Raw genomic sequence first — 16,022 nt, forward strand, 5'->3', positions numbered from 1 at the left:
CCCGTGGGACTGGAGTGTTGAGCTCCCCCCCACTGGGTTTTCCTTTGGACTCTGTCCCCTGGGCCTGCCTGTCCCTGCTCGCCAGCCCTGGCGTTGCCACGGCTTTGCTGTGAACTTTGCAGGTTGGCTGTTAGCCCACCGTGACATCAAGATTCGAGTGTCCTCCTCTATCTGCCGCCACATTCGAAGGTGCTGCCTCCCACTGCTTGGAGCCCACTCTCCCCCATGTCGTCTTTCTGTCTATTATCCAGGAAAAAAAAGGTTTCCCAGGACTTGCGCTTAAGGAGTCATGGAAAATTTGATAACAACAGATTAATTTCAATATCAACAGTTTGAAGTTCCCATTGTAATAGGGGCTGCCTTGATAAAATGGCACACGAGAGAGGAACTGGGCTGCTGAGTTTTAGGCAGAGCCTGTGGCTCTGTTTCTGCTGCAGTCTGTGGTGGCTACGGCTTCTCTGCCACGGCGAGAAACCAGGGCTGCTCAAAGACAAACTAGAGGCAGCACAGCACGTTCAGGATCTAATGAATTTCAAAAGAGCAAATTCATGAATTTTAAATAACTGTAAAACCACTGCCACCCTCCTACATGGCTTCTCTTCCCAGGTTTCTTATTTTTAGACTCCTTGCTGGCTGGGGTGCAGCCCTGCCCTGGCAGGCCTTTGCTGCCCTCTGCTGCCAGCAGAACACGGCTTTCATCCAGATTAGGGGAAAAAAAATAATAAATCCCTCACCTCTAAAAATGTGGGAAATTTGCTTATGTGTAGAAGTTCCTATTACCTGCAAAGTGCTGCTCGGGGTCAGAGCTGTCCCAGGAGCTTTGTGCTTCTGTGCCACTGGGCAAGGACGCGGTGGGAACTGGAGAGGAATGGGAAAAACTGCCTAGAAAGTTTCTTTAAGAGGCTATCTGGTATTGCTATGAGCAGCCAAAGCCAGCAGGAGAGGGGAAAAGGGTTATGATAGACCTTTGTGGGCGAGCCGGGGACCACAGTTCTTGAGGTCAGCAAATGGCCTTTAGTTGGGACAGTTTGACTGTTTTTCTTATTAGACTGCTTCTGTGTTTTTTTAGGACAAGTCTGGGACCAGAGTCTCTTTCTGCTCTAAAACTGATTTGTGACTGAAGAGCAAAGCAAGGAGCTGCAGCAGACTCCAAAGCAGCCTTGCCTGCCATTGCTTTGCTCCCAGTCGTGCCAGCGCAAGGTGAGGCGTAAGCATGCAGCACTGGGCTGACCTGCCTTCAAACAAACCTCAGCGTGGGGTGACAGCGATGCCCGGAGCTCCCTTTGCTCCCTCCCTCCTGGGGGACCCATCGACAGCAAAGGAGCCATGAGAAGTCTACACTGTGATACTTGCAATGATGTTCTGGGAGGCACTGGGGGAACTGGGCTTGTGACCCTGGTGCCCATCCCTCTGAAAGGGTACGTTAGATCTAGGAAAGGCTCAGGGAAGGGTGACAAAAATGACTGAAAATTATATGGCTGTGTCTCACCACATGCCTGCTGGCCACAAGCTCCAGCAGCAAGGCTTGTGGGACAGATCTGGCCCATGTTTTCCAGCTTAAAAATGGAAGAAGCAACTTGTGACTGGGTGGGTTTGAGTGTCCCAGCAGCAGCCTGACATTGTCCCCAGGTCCGATGGTGCTGATGAGCACTGGCTCGGGAGAGGGAGGTCCTGGCGTTTTCTCCTTGTCCCTTTTAAACCCACTCCCAGCAGTCCCCAGACAATTAGTACATTGTGGGACACTGAAACACGTCCCCTCTCTCACCACAAATCCTGTAGCCCAAGGCTATTGTATGGGATTTCATTATGATGAAAATAAAGCATTGGCTGTATTGCTGGGGAAAGAATTGCAGGAGACTGAACTGTAGGAGATGAGATGTACAGAGCTGGGGACTGTTGCTCACGTCCACTCTGGTTCTTGTTATAAATGACTGTCACTCCTGCTCTCAAAGATGTGACACAGTCAGTGCATTTCTATTGAGGTAAAATAAGCAATAAGCAGCAACAGATTTATTTTTGGAAGGATTTTGCTCTGTGGTTGGCACACAGACGTGCATCACAGGTCTGCTTTCCTACTTAGCACCTGACATTACATTGTACAAGAGCCGATGGCTCTTTGAGATTTTCCCTTGTCAGAGACTATTATAGGAAATCAATACACATCAGGCTTTAGATCTAGAGTTTTAAATAAAATACAAGCTCTTATCATGGCTATAATTGTTGTCACCTTCTGCATCTCCATCTCTGACATGTGTAAGAGGTAAGTCTGGAGCTGGTGCTGCACAGGGCGAGCCTTCCCCGAGCAGGGCCAGAGGCTCAGCCGCCTCCAGCTGCCAGTGCTGCTCCAGCAGCACCCGCTCTGCTTCCCCCCAGCCCCAGCTGCGATGGCATCTGCTTCGGGGCCCTCCGTTTGCTGCCATTACTCGGGCACATGTTGCTGAGGCATTTCCATGAATTTCCCTTTCAGGTCCCACTGGAAAGGCTTGCTTTCACTGCCATTAATTTTGATTACTGGGCTGAGATAAGCTAATGCAATTAGTCCCCCTTCCATGGCATCCAGCCCTCTTGCAGGAGCCTCTCTGAAGATCACACTGGTTGGCGATGGCTTCCCAAATCTCCTCTGCAGATTTCAAATGGGCAGGCGTTTTGGTGGGTTATCCCTCCTCGCTGATGTGCCAGGCGCTGGGGGATATCAGAGCCCGTGCTCCCCGCTCGCTCACGGGCAGGCTGCAGGTCAGGTGTTTGTTTCTGACTCAGCTGAGCTGACGTGTGATGGCTCCATGCAGTGAATTCCTTGCTGAGACTGTTTAAATATTGTCCTATCCTTTAGCTCTTTCATTATTTCGAGTCAAGGAAAGTTTATATCCCTTATAATAGCAAGTATTTGTCTTGTCTTCTGTTTTTCCATCCTTGTTTTGTTGTGCTTAAAGCCCTCCAGAGTTTCCAGAGGAAGGACACTCTTCCAGGTACAGACAAGGCTCACTCATGAGACGGATGTTATGGCTCAAAAACAGGTAAGCCACTCTGGAACATTTTCTAATAAATATTTTACAGGCTGAACTGCACCGCCAAGTATCGGCATTACTGGGAAGAGACATTCTCTCTGATAAGCAATATGCACCAGTGACACACACCCTCTGGTTTCATAATAATTTATGGAATTCCAGAGGAAAATCCTTTTTCTGCCTTCAGCTGCTGTCTCCTACCTCTCCACAGGAATCAGTGACATTCAAAGCAATATTAAGAAGATGGCTGTACTGGCCAAGAATATCAAGCTCCATCTCCCACAAGAAAAGGAAAGCCTTGGTGGGCTCCAGAGGAAAAGCAGTAGAAATGGAGCACAGTGAGGAGAAAGCAGGACGAGTGCCCATCCCCAGGTCTTGGGGTGCCATGCTCCCTGCTGTACCCCAGGTCACTTGGACATCTCCTAGCAAGACCCTGAGGGCCTTTGGGGCTATTAGTGCTGTGCTGTGCCTCAGTGGTACCCAAAAGTTGGACATTTTAACTTCAGGAGGTCAGAACTGGAGTTTGCAGAACTTCCTCTGTAGTGGTATAGGAAGTAACATACATTGGTTTCTAATTCAGAATTGCCCGAAGCGCTCATGTTCTGGCCCGGTTTCAGCCTGGCTGCTGCTCACTGTTGCGGTCTGGGTAAGGATAGGTTGTACAGGAATCCACATGGGAGCTGAGGGCTGTCAAACCTTAAATGAAGCCTGTTTCTAGGGTGCCCCGTCCGTGCTGAGGAACAGGCACCCCTCACTCTTCCTCCCTGCCAGGAGCAAGCGTGGGGGAGGCAGCAGCACGGGCTGTATGTGTGGGCCTAAAGCAAGGCTCCCCCTCCACCCCAAAAGCATTGACCTGCATGATTTCAGCCAGGTAGCTCCAGGATGAAGTTAAGAGCAGACCCTGCACACTCTCTCCTCTCCAAAGGAAACCCATGAAGTTTGGTGGGGTGTCCCCCATGCTTGCTAAGCAATGGGAAAGGGGGATTTACCACCCTAAACGTGGATAGAAAAGCAGTGAGGAGCACTGCCTGGGCTTGGTAACCCAGGAAAGTACGTTCTTGTGCAGTCTCTGCAAGTCCCAAGGGAGTCCTGACATAACAGAAACAATCTGTGGCAAAATCACTACAGAAAAGAGATCTGATTGTCTTCACCCACCCCTTCTGCGGGTCCCCACCGCTGTCCTGCACCAGCTCGCAGCTCCAGACATTCCCGAGGCAGTTTTCCGGGGCAGCAGCAGGAGCAGGCAAAGCAGCACACAGTGCCTCTCCCCTGCTCCCTCTGCGCTCTGCCTTCCGGGGGGGGGCTCTTGCAAACAGCTGATTTCCTTTTAAAATTTCCATTTAAAATCTCTCTGGTTGCTGTCAGCTCCAGCCAAAGCAAATCCTGACCGACAGCAGGGCATTGAGCCAGCATCTCGTGGCCATGTCCCTCCTCGATCAGTCTGTCCCACCCAAGACAGAGGTACTGCACAGGACATGTCTCTCTCCTCTCTACCCTTTCTCCAAGGAGGCTGGAGACCTTCCCACTCTTTTGCCTCTGCTAAGTTGACTCACAGCTTCTTTCCTACTGTACTCCATGGAGAAGAGTCGGAAATCCTTCCCTGAACACAGGAGCCCGTTGGCTTTTCATCTTGCCTTACTTATCAAACAAATAACTCTTGGAAAGAGCTGCCTTCTAGCTCGTGCTGGTCTGGGCTCAGTTCTGCGCCCAGCTAGGTAGCACGTGGCTGAGCCCTGCTCAGCTGCCTAACGCAGGCAAAACACAGCTGGCAGGCTGGGCTCCGCGGTTGAGAGAAACCTGCCAAAAAAGGGCGAAATCCCAGGCACAACCTCCTAATTGGGTTCAGATGGACAGCGGCTGAGGAATGGTAATCCACCCAAAACCTTAGAAGGCTTGGAAAATGTTGTCTGAAAATGGGATGTCTGCCTTTGAGCAAACATGGCTAGCTGAGATAGTGAATAAGCTACTAAATACTAGTTAGCATTTCATTGTGGTTAATAAATACCTCATAAACACCAGAAATTACATTTTATAAATCACCTCTGGAAATCCCCATTATGGATAGGATTCAAGCAAAATGAATGACTTGCAGGTTATTAGGCTGAGCAAGTCATCCTGCCTGGAGAGACAAGAACCGTAAAAGCAGCCACATGAGGGACAAGAATTGTTTTCCAGCAAAGGGAAGGTGAGAGGTGATTAAATTCTCCCCTGAGCCACTTGCAGCAGACAGAGAAAGGCATGTGGGACTCTGTGCCTGCTACCGACAGCCACTTGTGGGTTTGCCAGCACTCAAAACCACAGCAAAGGCGGGTGAGAAATGGAAACTCTTTCAAGTGGACACAAGCATCGCCTGGATTAAAAAGGGCTTTTGTGGCAACTTTTGTCATGGTCTAGCCATGTTTTCATCTGGGGTGATGCTTGCAGGCACTCGTGCCATAGCCCAAAGGACTCAGGGAAGTGAAGCCTTTGCACAGGGCAAGTCTCTGCTCTTGGAGAGAAATCTTTTCATTTCCCCAAATAAATCCCTGCAGCAGAGTAAATACACTGGACACTTTCACCGCCAAATGCATGTAGTCAGGACAACCCAGGTACCATTACAGCACCCTGTGGATTTAGGAATCCCCAAGGACGCAGTCCTGGAAACCTGGATAAGCTGCAATGCCCTGACTTCACAGGCTCGTGCAGGTTTGGACACAGGCACTAGATCTGGGTCTTGCTTAAATGGTTTTAATGGAAAACTACATGCAAAGAGTAGCAAACAGAGGTTCGAGCCATTGGCTGCCCAAGAGAAGGAGCACCTTCAGCTTGCCAAAGCACAGTGGATCCTGCACTGGGGTTGGGAACGTGAGGGAGGGATTCAGGAACCAGCGCTTTGGCTGCTCCAAAAATCAGATGGCAAATGTGGTCAGCTCGGGAGTCAGCAGTTCCCAGCAAGGACCTTAGGAACAGCTTTTGTGTTGCAGCAGGTGGAAACATGGACTTTAAAGAGAGAATATTTGAGAGGAGGTGGGGAGAGTAGGAGAGAAATGGGCACGAGTCAGCTGATGGTGCCAGATACCTTGAAGTGGGATGTTTTGGGATTACATCAGGATTTTAAAACTAAGATGTTTCAGGATTGCAGAGGCCTTAAAAAAGCAAAGCAAAAAGGTGTGCTGAATGAAAGTCTGTAGAAAATTGCTGCTGACATGACCAGACAGATCTCCACGAGTTCCTATGCAGTGATACCTGCACAGGAGCACACTGCTGCCAGCACACCCGGGCCCCCTGGCATGCATGTCGTGCATCGCTGAGCAGGACCACGCCTGTCCTCTGCACTTCTTCTGGGCACCTTGCCACCACAGCAATGCCCCTCCTGACCTTTCACTACGTGAGGTGTTTGGTTTTGCTCATAGTCTAACACATGTAACCTTATGTGGTTACCCAGCGGGCACCTTGTATTTACACCTATGGAACTGAGCACAGGTTTATTGAGATGACTAATTAACAACAGGAGAAAATCTCCTGAATAGCATCAGCTCTCCACATAGTTATGATTCAACAGCTGTGATTACAGCATTAATGATTCTCTAATGTTACAGAAGTACAGTTTATTAGAACTAATTTCCATCCCTTTGTATTAAGCATGAAGCAATGTTGATTAGTGTACTGTTAGAGATCTGTTTCATTCCCCGATTTTAATTTTCCTCATTATTATTATTATTACTATTATCATTATTATTATTATTATTATTATTACTGCTACTGCTACTGCTACTGCTACTGCTACTACTATATCATTATTTCAGACAGGAACTTTCAAAGTAGCTCAGTGCAACTGGGTGCCTTACTGGCTTTAGAGGCTTTTTTTTTGAAGGTCTCAGTTATAGTTCCCCTTACTTTTGGATGGCTTTTGATCGAAGTTCTACCCTGGGTGTTTCTGAGTACCTTGCAAAACTTGGGTGTTCTGCTTATATGTTGTGCACCTGAGCTGAGAATCAGCCCTAATCTTTATCAGCAGCTGACTTTGAGATATCTTGCTTCTGCATCTAAAACAGCTGGCCCAGTAGTTGAGCATCTGCTTTCATTTTCCCCTAGCAAATAATGCAGTAAATGATGACAGGACTTGACAGGACCTCATGTTAAGACTGAAGCTCCTTGAGAAAATCCTCTGGGCTTTTTGTGTTGGACAAAAAATCCAGAGCAGTATGAAATAGGTCTAAAGACCTTTTTTTTTTTCAGACTGGGATAGGAGGCAGGCATTGCAAGGCTGCTCAGCAAGGACAGAAGTGGATTCAAGATAGATGGGAGAATACCATGGAGTTGGTGAGGCAGCAAGCATCAGAGAAATAAGAAACGATAACCTGGGAAACCACAAATGGTTTTGGAAGAATAAGCTTGGGGAAGGACTGAGAAATGTTTCCTTCACAAGTGCTCACTAACACTTTAGGCGCTGCTGTACCTCCCAAAGTGAGATTTGGCTACAGACAGAAAGTGCTTAAGTGCTTAACTAAGAGATGGAAACACAAATAGGAATGATAGTGCTGCAGTAGCCCTCCACATGGCTGATGCAGGCTTGGTAACAGATGCGGCAATACTGGGAGTGTGCCAGCCAGGAATCTTTCTATCAAAGTATCCACGTGCAGTGGGAAAGAACTGGGGCCACCAGAGCTCAGGATGCGAACGGGTTGTATGTAATCCAGATACGACCCCAAGCATAAGGGGTTCATGAGATGCATTAATTTTTAGTAGGCTAAAAACATACAGCAGGAAGACAAGAGATGTGACAGCAGGAAGATGTGGAAGCACAATGATGGCAAACAGGGCAGGAGAGACAGGGAGGAAAGCTCCTCAGTGCCACCAGGACCCTTTCATTGTTTTTTTTCCTCAAAGAAAGGAGGGAGTACCCGGAAAGGGAAGCGTTGCCTCTTCAGCCATCAGAAATTCGCCTGCTAATACATGACCAGCAGTCTCAGAGCCTGACGCAAGGATATGCCTGTGCCAATGGATTCTGGACTTACCAAATACTACCCTGATGGTGAGGTGGGATAGCACAGCCCTGCTGTGGGTGGCTAATTAGCAGCAGTACCAATGCATCTCTGTCTTATCTGCAGATGCTCAGTTGTTATTCCTTAGTTTCTCACCAGCACCTGAGCCATGGGGGGATTGCAGCTGCTGCTGCACTGACAGGGAAGGGTGTCACAGCGCTAACCACCTCCTCATGCAAAACCAGTTTGGTTCCTGGCGCAGATCTGCTCTTCCCGAGTCACTGCTCAGAACAAAGATGGGCACACGTCCAATAACGCAGGCACTGGTGTGGGCAAAAACTTCCTCCAGCATCAGAAAGAATGAAAACTATTCACAGGACTCAAGTAAAGGGCGAGCTCCTGTTAAACACGTGGCCACGCTCACACCAACACATTTCTCCACAAGAAGCAGTGGTGTGTGCCCTGCCCGGCTTCCCTCGGATGTGGGAACCTGCCTTTCCTCTGCAGCACAGCCTCTTTAGCATGCCTTCAGATGGGGACTAGGTACCCAAATGAAACCCACCCATAGTTTCTGAACGGTGTGATACCTTTCTGTTTCTGCCCAGCATTTGGCTGATGGGAAAGGATCCAACCAGACCCTGGTGCCAGCTGAGCAGCTGCAGAAATGGTTTCAAGCAGGGAACTGGACCATTTTCTCCCTTAAAGGTCTGTTGCTTGATCCTGTACTGTTCCCGAGTGAACAACTACAACTGCTGCCTTAACACCCAATAATTCCCGTGCGGGGTGGTGCAAGGGCTGGTGCGGGCTGTGCCCTGCAGGAAGGGGAGGTGTTAGCTCTGGGAAACACTCAAGTGCTTTGCAGCGTGCTGGTATCAAGACCCAAGCTCCTGCCAGCTGCCCTCCCTCATGACGAGGAAGAGGCTGCAGAGTCTGCTGCTGGCTATCCACTCAGCCAGGTCCAAGGCTTTATTTTAAGGCCAGAGCCTCAACTGGCAGAAGTCTATTGCCTATAGGGAACATGGGAATAAACTACCACGGTAAAGTAGGGGAGGGTTTCTGGGGAGAGGCAAAATGGTGGGATATTGCCTTAAAGAGGCTTTTGCACAGCCAGTTGGCCCTGAGCAAAATCAACCTGTTCACAAATCCCAGCAAAAGCAGTTTTGCCTGGTTTGCTCCCAGTGACACGGCCAAAGCTGGGGTCGGTGGGTCAGGTGTGTTGGACACTTGCAGAAGCGGGATTTTGAGATAGGGAAAAACTAATTTTAGCAATGGAAATTGTGCTTTTGTCAACATTTTTTCCTTTTTGGGTGCACTCCCTCTGTTCCAGGATTCGTCTGAGACCACCTAGAAGCATATTGCTCTCCAGCTCCTGCACCAGAGCAAGCAGGAGATTTACAGGGCTTTTAACTTGCCAGGCACCTGCAATTGCATTCCCAAGGTCATCCTCTGCCATGGAGGTCTTCCCTCCCTCTCCCACCGTGCCATGCACAGTATGCCCTACGGCTGCCTGCCCTCCGAAGGCAACCCTGGCATTGGAGAGGCTGCAGGGAAGCCGGGAGCCTCGGGGGGAGACTGCTGGGGAGCAGCCAAGGGATTAAGCCTTGGACTTTCAATAATGCCATTCGCCTTTGGTCTGCGTGGGGAACGGCACAGCTCCTTGCCTACCTCCCTGCCGGGGCAACCAGGCTCCCGCTGCTGCCAAATTGTTCTTTGTAATTATTCTGCAACCTGCCTCAGTATTTAGGCTACATGTGTCTTTCCTCTTTCAGTTACTTCATTAATTTCATGACTCTCTAAGTCATCAGCAGGATTCAAATCCAGGCTACCTTAACCTCTTCCACTTGGCTTTTACGGCTACTCCCAGCTGCTCTGGATCAGTTAGTGTCAACGTGGCAGAGAAACATCCCACCAGGGAGTGATCCTTCACTTCCCAGGCTCCAAGATTTCTAGGAAGGGCTGTGACAAATGCCCCCAAAGAGATTTAACTCTTCGGCTTACAGACCTGAGCGTGCCCCAGCCAGAAGCTTGCATACTCATCCCAGACTGCAAGCAGCAGCATCGCCCTTCTGTGACGAGGATGTAATTATGGCTTTTGAAACCAAGGGTTATTAAGCATCATGTGCTGGGATAAGCAATTATTTCTTAGAGAGTTTAGCCTCTGAAAGAGACAGTCGCTGCCAATCTGCATGGGGAGCACAGGAGGAGCAGGGGACCGGAGCGGGCAAGCTTGCTGTCCAAAACATGCCACCAAAGGGCCAGGCAGAAACATGTGTGGTTGGGGTGGATGTGAGGCCAGGGCAAGGCAGGTGGTCTGCAGGAGAAGCTGAGGAGAACCATGTTCCTGTAGACTTTCAGAAGTATTTTATTTGCCCCTTTTAGAGCTGTTATTCCCCAAACCAGGCCCTGTGGCCCACAGAACCAGGGAAAACATCTATGGCACCGTCTTTAACCATGTTTTCAGTTACAGCTTCTGTGAGGGGGAAAGAGTTTTGGACCATCGCCTCCTGAGGTCGGCAGCACAGGGAGGTCCTCAGGCAGGTGTACCAGCCCCTTCAGCTGTAGAGTTTGTCCTGCTGTAGTTTAACTGTAACAACAACAATAAAAGAGTGAAGCTTTGCAAAAGCGTTTCTTAAACACAGCCATCTTGGGCAGCACGAGAGTTACAGACAAGACAGCCAGACCCTGAAGACGCCCCTTGGCCAAGGGTACCCTCATTTTCAAGTCTCCCAGTCGGAGCTGAGCACTTAACAGGGACGTTTGTCCCCCTTGCTCTGTTCCTGCTGAATGTGCCAGCAGCAGAGCACCACAAATGCCCTTTAGTCACATTTTAAAATTGGCATATTCCTCGTTTCCCAGCCCTGGCTGCAGCTTTCCCAGGGCCTGGCCTTGCCCGCACGTGCCGGCTGGGGACCATCCTCTCTCCCCAAAGCAGTTCAGCTCCATGCTGACGACTCCCCGACAGTCGCCCAGGGACCCACGGCTTTTTGCAGACTTCCAGATGGGAAGCTCTAGTCCAAGCCTGAGGTTGCGCTCATAAAAAAAAAAAATTCTAGAGAAAAAAAAGAGCAGAATTCTCATCCAGGCAATGCAGCACCCCCCTCCCAGTCACAGTCAGACACAGGGGTGGTTTTAATTGTCGCGGTGGGAGATGTTGCTGTTAGTACAAGCCGAGACTGGCATCCTCAGGAATCAGGGCTAAAGGAATCGCGCCTGTCAACATGACAAATGTTGAACCTCTGCTCCAAGGCCCTCCAGCCCTCCCGCTCTCTGCGGCCAGGAGCTGGGGAGGAGAGCTGACCCCTGCCAGTGTGCCCAGCAAAGGCAGACGAGCACTGCAGTGCTCCTGTGGTGGTTTGGAGTTGCCAGCTGGCCAATTAAGATGTCCATATTAACCTGCTAATGGGCCAGGCCTAGCCCCTGGGGTGGAGGCTGGCGTGGCCCTTCTCTGGGTGCAGGTGGGTGGCTCTGGAGAAGCGGGTTTGGGGCCTGCCAGGAGCCGGACTTCTTGCCGGTTTCTGACTGGGGTTGGCTGCCCTGAGCTCCGGGGTCGTCGGTGCCGAGCTCCCTCCGTGGGGGCCGGCAGCCATTTTGCGGCGTGGGGCAGGGCCTGGGCTGCGCCTCAGCGGGGCTCCGCGGCCGGGAAGGCCCTGCCGGGGGGACGGCGGGGCCAGGGAAGGGGCTGCGCCCGGCCGCCTCCCGCTGCGGGGCTGTGAGGGGGGAGCCGAGCGCGGGGCGCCCTCTCCCGCCCGCCATGGCGGCGGCGGCCAGGGCGGCGGCTCGGGCGGAGCGGGGCGAGGAGGCGCCGAGGCGGGACGGGAGCTGAGGACGGCGGGAGCGGCCGCTGTGGGCCCGGCTCGGCCCCGAGCCGTTTTGGAGGCGTAGCAGGGGGTACACGGGCGCCTTCTGTCAGGCACTGGGCTCTCCGGACTGCTGATCCGGTCTGCCTTAGGAGAGGGTGTGTGGAGAGACGGTGTTTTGGGGGAATTTCTCATAAATGACGAGAAATACAACTGTGATTGTGAAATACCGCTCTTTCTTTTATTTGCCAGTGTGATGGAGCCGAATGAAAGTAGCGGACCTTAGCGGCCGTAGCCCGGACGGTTTGGCGGCTTCTCTGGGGGCGGGCGGCAGGAGTACCTCGGGGCGGGCGGCAGGAGTACCTCGGGGCATCCCCGCCGCTTTTCATGGCAGCGGGGGCGGACGCCTGACCCGGGTTTTACGTGTTGAAGCCGAACCAGCGCTGGGTGTGAGCGGGGGCCGTGCAGGCCGGGGGACGGCCGGCAAGGCCGGCCAGCGCTCGGGGTGCGGGGGGCCGCGGGCCGTGCTGGGGGGCGATGGAGGGGAAGAGACTCGCGTTTGTGCGTGGAGTGAGAGGGATGCAGCACCAGAACGGGCTCCAGCAGCTGTAACCGCCAGCCTCAGGCGGTTGTGCTGATTGTCTCTTTATTTTTACGGGGCTTTGGAGGGGCGGGTTGGATTTTATGGTGCTTTTGAGGCACAGGGGCAGGCAGGTCCCCTGGCCGGAGGGCGCGGCGGGGCAGGGCCGCGGGCGCGGTGTGCCGCCCGGCCGCTTGCGCGGCGCCCTGGGCGGGGAGGCGGCGCAGCCCGCCGCCCGCTGCGGGAGCTGCCGTCCCTCGTTAGGGCCGCCGCAGCGCCCGCGCTCCCAGCCCGGCAGCTCCCGCCGCTTTCGGGGGCCCCGCAGGCAGAGGGGTGGATGGAGCACGTAGGAGGGGAGAGAGAGCCTGGGGCGCTGCCTGCCCGCCAGTGCCGAGCGGGAGCGGGGGAGCTCCTCGCAGGCCGGGGGGGGAGGAGGAGGAGGAGGAGGAGGAGGAGGGAGGCGGCGGCGGGGGCAGGGGCAGGCACGGAGCCGAGCCGAGCCTCCCCGCAGCGCCGGGGCTCCGGCCGGAGCTGGCAGAGCTTCCCCGCTGCTGGTAGGCGATTTTAGTCTCGTTTCGCTGGACGGTGGAGCTGATGGCTACAGGTGAATGCGTTTTCACTTCTCGTAACGTTGAGTGGGCATGGGATGGATGCCTGGGGGGTTAGTGGTTTATTTCTCTTTAACCTAAGAAAAAAGGATGGGAGGGGAGTGACTTGTTTAATTGCTTATTTCAATAACGTACTGTAAAATTACCGATATGGTGTGAACAATTTCTTTCTCTCCCCCTGCTCCTCTTTTTCCCTTTTGCCCCCTCCCCTCTCCGCAGGCCACCTCTGTAACGGGGTGTGTAAACTTGAAGAAGTCGGGCTTTTTCGGTTAAAATCTTCACTTGTATCGCAGCACAGCAAACATGCCTGAACAAAGCAATGATTACAGGGTGGTTGTGTTTGGAGCAGCGGGGGTTGGTAAAAGCTCCTTGGTCCTTCGTTTTGTAAGGGGAACTTTCAGGGAAACCTATATCCCCACAATTGAAGATACGTACCGGCAGGTAATCAGCTGTGATAAGAGCATCTGCACCCTTCAGATTACAGACACCACGGGAAGCCATCAGTTCCCTGCTATGCAGAGGCTGTCCATATCCAAAGGGCATGCTTTCATCTTGGTGTACTCTGTCACCAGCAGGCAGTCCATGGAAGATCTTCAGCCCATCTTTGAACAGATTTGTCAGATTAAAGGGGACATCCAAAAAATCCCAATAATGTTGGTGGGTAACAAAAGTGACGAGACCCAGAGGGAGCTGGATGCCAGCGAGGGGCAAGCATTAGCCAGCAAATGGAAGTGCTCCTTTATGGAGACATCAGCCAAAATGAACTACAACGTGCAGGAGCTCTTCCAGGAGCTCCTGAATCTGGAGAAGAGGAGAACTGTCAGTCTCCAGGTGGATGGAAAGAAATCCAAGCAGCAGAAAAAGAAAGATAAACTGCAAGGCAAGTGCTCTCTTATGTGATTAACTTTGGCTGGACTCGCACCACTGCATGGTGTAATCGGAGCATGGGGTCCCACAGAAAATATATTTCTGCGGGAGCTTTCAGATGAATCCATGCCTTACAGGGCTATTGCTTTTCTCTGAAATCTGTGCTGGATTATTTTATGTGTTGGTTTTAAAGAGGATGGCTTTCTGCATGTGTATTTTTTTTAATAATAAATATTTAATGTTAGCAATTACATGTGACTAGAAGTTTTTAATGCAAGAAGTTTCAGAAGATAATGTCAGCCAGAAACAAACATCTCTGTTCCTGTAGGTACATGCTAGTTTTTAAGTATTTCCAGCCTATTAGCTTGAAAGAAATCATGGTATCTATAATGCGTATACTTCAAAAATTGTTTTCAGGAATCTATTGACCAGCGCAAGTCTTTCTTTAACAAAGCTAGGTGTTTGCACTGCAAATGAACATATATGTGGCTCCAGATGCTTACATTTCTGGCAGACAGACTGGCTTGTCTACCCAAGACACATTTTTTTTTTTTCATGGTAAAAGTTAGGTTTTCCTGTGCGCTATGCAATTCCTGAAACTTCTGCAGTTCTGTGAGTGATTAAAGCTATACCTGCGTATTATCAGGCTGTCTGCTTTTTTCCCCCCTTTACTCTGACTTCCCCTGTTTGCTGAGGTAGGAGGTTCCACGTGCTCTGGCTCCAAATCCAGGGGTGACTCCTGGCCTCCTTAAGCAAGAGCTGCCTCCTCTGTGAAGGTAATTAAGTACCAGTTGATGTAGTGGTTGGGTATCCTGGCAATTTGCCTTTCCTTTCTCAACTGTCAGTCTGGTTTTGCATGTGGTGGAAGCTACTTTTGCAACCTTCCTGGAGTTCCCTTAAATATTCCCCCCCCCTCTTATTTCATCCAAGTTACCCAGGTTTTAGTTGAGGCTTATGACAAGTCAGTTCAGGTAACACTGTTTCAGGAAGAAACATCTACACCTGCAAGCTGCATGTTTAAAGCAATCTCCTTGCCCACGGAAACTTTCAGCAGACGCTTCCCACAAATCACAGGACTGGAGACAGGGGCTTAGTCTCTCTCTTGTCTTCCCCCCTCCCTGGCTTTTTTTTTTCCTGGCTATCGTTAACAAGAGACAAGCATGATAAGCCTCATCTGCAGTGCATGGTTGAGAAAGTTTTCAAGAAAATAAGTGCAAGCATTTGCTGTCAGCCTATGCCGTAGATCTCCTACTTTGTGTATGTATTAGTCCAAGCAGAAAACTGTAAGGACTTCAGTATTGCACTGTAGATTAGATTTTTACAGAGCAACATAGTCTTGACACAAGAGGCATGGGAGAGGGGAGTCACTTCTTTTTATACCACTTTACTAGTGAAATGATTTTATTGTAGAAGATGAACAAAATATGGAACAGGGCATGCTGCAAAGTACGTACCCTTTCTTAGTTTGAAAGTAGTAGTGTCTATTAATAACTGCTGGTTTTCTGCGTAAGCTGCTAGAGAAGGGCCTGTTCTCTCAGCCATTGTTCATGTGTTGCAGACTAATACACAAAGCCATGAGGTTTGTATCTGTGTTAATATCTCACATACTTGAACAACTCTTACAATCTATGCTGGCTCCTGATGCTCCATTATCTCCTATGTCTGTCCGTGAGCTGCTTTTCTATCTCCTCAGGCTGTTCCTGCACAAACATAAGGGGTCAGTTGGCTTGGTGTGTGCCAGGGGAGTTTGCCCCAGTTACAGCTGAAGCCCTCAGGCCATTTGATTCAGCAGAAAATCTTACTCATTATGATTTCAGAAACCCAAGCAAGTTCTGCATGAGCATTCAGTGCTGACCGCAATGTTATCCTTACTTGCCAAAATAAAGCGTGGATTTGCCAAGCTGATAAAAAGGCTCTACACCTGAGTTTTCTTATTGGAGATGATATCGTGCAGGTCCCGTGAGCGTCCTGTGCTGGACCGGTGGTGCTGGCTGGTGTAGTCCTCTGTGCCACTGCTGTGTGTAACCTTCACCACTTCTGTTGCAGTCAGGGGTGAGTCAGGCTGAAGGGCGGCTGAAGAAGCAGCCATAATGGCTTTGCTTGAAAATAACTCTTGCTTTTTCCTCTCTAACTTTGTGCATGGATTTTGATCTCTCTGTTCTTTCATTTCCAAGCAGTTATGCAATGCTTCTCTGCGGGTC

The 16,022-nt window shown here is 50.8% G+C and overlaps 1 protein-coding gene across 1 annotated transcript; it reads left to right on the forward strand.

Moving 5' to 3' along the window:
• Positions 1-13,257: 13,257 nt before the first annotated feature.
• On the forward strand, positions 13,258-13,854 carry DIRAS3 (DIRAS family GTPase 3; the record flags this gene model as incomplete). Its single annotated transcript, XM_082312115.1, has 1 exon — positions 13,258-13,854. The coding sequence occupies one exon, from the start codon at positions 13,258-13,260 to the stop codon at positions 13,852-13,854; it is 597 nt and encodes a 198-aa protein (XP_082168241.1).
• Positions 13,855-16,022: the final 2,168 nt, after the last annotated feature.

The sequence above is a fragment of the Platalea leucorodia genome (assembly GCF_965183815.1).
Source record: "Platalea leucorodia genome assembly, chromosome: 5".
Classification (NCBI taxonomy): Eukaryota; Metazoa; Chordata; class Aves; order Pelecaniformes; family Threskiornithidae; genus Platalea; species Platalea leucorodia.